Below are 2,639 nucleotides of genomic sequence, written 5' to 3' on the forward strand. Positions count from 1 at the left end.
GATGCTTTAATCCTCAGCAAGTTTCCGCCAAAAAATTAAAGGTTTTTCATAAATTTTTAAAAGTTTTTTTTGAATTGCAATGATTGTTGATAAATGGTTGCACAACTATTTACAGTCTGTGATTCAAATCTTGTTTCAATTGATAGGGCACCCGCAGTTATTATTTCCGTCTAGTCCTGCAGCCGTGTGTATGATGCGGTTACGGCTTAGCGATGACTAGTGCTGTTCACGATTATACATACTCTGTTCAAGTTAAGAGTCGCTTTGACTTGTTTGCAAAAGATGACTACAATGGTGAGGACCCAGATGTCCTTTTGACGAGGCTTCGGACTCAGAAGCGCGAAAGAAAGTCGTCTGCGAAGGAGGGTGGGTGTGTTTCTTAACCTTATTTCCGGTCCCATCGCAGCTTCCGAAAAAGCCTCTCAAGATGTTCTCGAGCCTATCCAGAAGGAGACTCAAGCTCCCCGCAATGATCGCCGTGGAGCTGATCAGAAAGCCTCCCTACGTGATGCCTCTGGTAACATACGAGGTCGCGCCGCCCCTCGTGGTCGCGGTGTTTCCGCGCGCAACAAGGCCCCTAAGTTCGGTGGTCAGCGTGTGTTTGATCGTCACTCTGGGTCCGATAAGACGTAGGTTCTTCTTGACATCTGATGAACTGTTATCCCTGTCTGAGAAGTGAGGATGATACGGAACTGATTTATGATGCATAGACATGTTTCACTTTCTTAAAACCGGGTTTGTTCCTTATTATGGTACTAGCGGTGTCAAGGCAGTTATGAAGAAGGACGGACACGGAACTGGTAACTGGGGCACGTTGGAAGATGAACTTGAAGCTCAGATGGCCGAAGTTGTTCCCGAACCCACTACTGAGGAGGAGGCTCCAGCGGAGGAAGTAAAGTCAGCTGAGTCCACTCCTACTGAGCAGATTCAGGAACCAGTCGACGAACGTCCTAAGACTTTGACATTGAGGGAATATCGTGAGCAACTGAGAGCATCAAAGGCAAAGGTACAGTTGACCACTAAGGGAGAACGCCGTCCAAATGATGGAAAAAACGTATTTTCCGACATGGTGGAAGTTCATAAATCAAAGCCTCTGGAACCGAAGGTTGAGCTGGTTTTAGAAGATAAACCTCAGATTGAGGAAGAGGCTAAAACAGTCGTTTTTGAGTTTGGACGCGGGAGACCTACGCCTCGAGGACGTGCAGGGCGTCCGTTTGGATCTAGTGAATTTCGAGGTCGTGGTTCAGGACCTCGCGCTGATCGGCAGTCGCGGGAAGAACTACAAGCCCAGCCCGCGGAGCAGACAGAACAACAATCGCAAGAGTCGCCCGACAGCAGTGAACCATCTGGACAACCCAGGGAAAGGTCAGCGCCGCGTGGAGGTCGTCGAGGTGAAAGAGTCTTTCGCGGTGGGAGTCGTGGGCGCGGTTTCATACCCCGCGTTGGTTTTAACGCTGAGCGCGGCCGTGGAAGAGGTGGTGGCCCGGGTGGCGATCGTCCGAGTTTCCGTGGCGGTGATCGTCCGAGTTTTCGCGGTGGCGAGAGGGGCGGAGGTCGCGGAATGCGCGGAGGCGGACCGCGTGGCGGAGGGGTTGCAGCTAACGTTGGCGGCGGCGGCGGATTTAGGCGCGGTCGTGGGGCGTTCGACGGTCCTCAAGAGGCTCGTGGAGGTACCAGGGGTGGATTGCGTGCTCCTACAAATACTGCACCCTCGATGGACAGTGATGCGGATTTTCCCGCTCTCAAGTAGAGATCTTTGTGTGTCCACGCTTCAAATGAGATTGAAGTATGAACAGATGTGTATATGAATTGTAACTTTGTTCTGTTGTCTTCTGGTGAGTTTCTCCGTCGTCCACTGTGTATTTCAAGGGTTGCAGAGTCCATGGTGAGGTCGAGTGTTGGTTACTGGGCGAGGGAACGCGTGGGTGGGGGATTTTGCGGTTCCTATTATAGCGGATTTGTAGGTTCGCGACTTGAGAACCCAGCAGTATCGTCCAGGCGGTAGGGCTGGTCTCGTCGAGCGCCTGCTTGTAATCTAGTGGTGGAATGGTACCATAAGTGGGGTCGGGGATTCATGTCAGTGTTTCTCAGACTCCGATTTTTTCTTAACAACATGAATCGCCTGAACCCCTCATTCTCCATTCCTGTGGTTATCGGCTGATGCCTTTTCACCCGCTTGCTTGGGTGGTCATGCATCGATCAGATTATCCATATTCTCCATCACTGGCCGGGAAGATTTATAAAATCGCATTCCACTTTTTCCCAGAGTTTGAGGCGGAGGTTCTCCTTTGCAAGGTGAGTGATACTCAAGGCTACTAGGAAAACAGTGAACAAGAGACGCCCTTTAAAAGTGCAATTTTCTAACTGCAGTTTTTGGCGTAATACTGTGGTCTGCAAGCTCTTCTTGGGGAGTTGCACATTGTTTACGGTCTATCCATTGTTTGCGAGCATGTGATTTACTCAAGCATGCTTTTATTTTTCAGCTTTGAGCTTGCAATAATTTATGCCTTTACTACAACAATTAAATTCTAAATGATACAATTGTGGGCACAGAAAGATCCGTTAGTACAGCAGGTCTAGCCAAGGTGGGTCTGATGCGCCTTCTCATGTGTGCTTTGGTTGGCGCATGGATTCGCAAA

The 2,639-nt window shown here is 49.8% G+C and overlaps 1 protein-coding gene across 1 annotated transcript in view; it reads left to right on the plus strand. All coding sequences in view use genetic code 11, as the record gives it.

Annotated features, from left to right (window-relative positions):
• Positions 1 to 212: 212 nt before the first annotated feature.
• EGR_06904 (Plasminogen activator inhibitor 1 RNA-binding protein) overlaps positions 213 to 2,639 on the plus strand; it is a gene marked incomplete at both ends in the record, with an annotated part of 3,274 nt that continues 847 nt past the window's right edge. The window contains 3 exons of the mRNA XM_024496153.1: positions 213 to 366; positions 407 to 629; positions 760 to 1,746. Coding sequence (XP_024349465.1) covers positions 213 to 366; positions 407 to 629; positions 760 to 1,746 — 1,364 coding nt within the window. The remainder of the gene's footprint in view (positions 367 to 406; positions 630 to 759; positions 1,747 to 2,639) is intronic.

Source organism: Echinococcus granulosus (assembly GCF_000524195.1).
Source record: "Echinococcus granulosus chromosome Unknown EG_S00065, whole genome shotgun sequence".
Lineage (NCBI taxonomy): Eukaryota > Metazoa > Platyhelminthes > Cestoda > Cyclophyllidea > Taeniidae > Echinococcus > Echinococcus granulosus.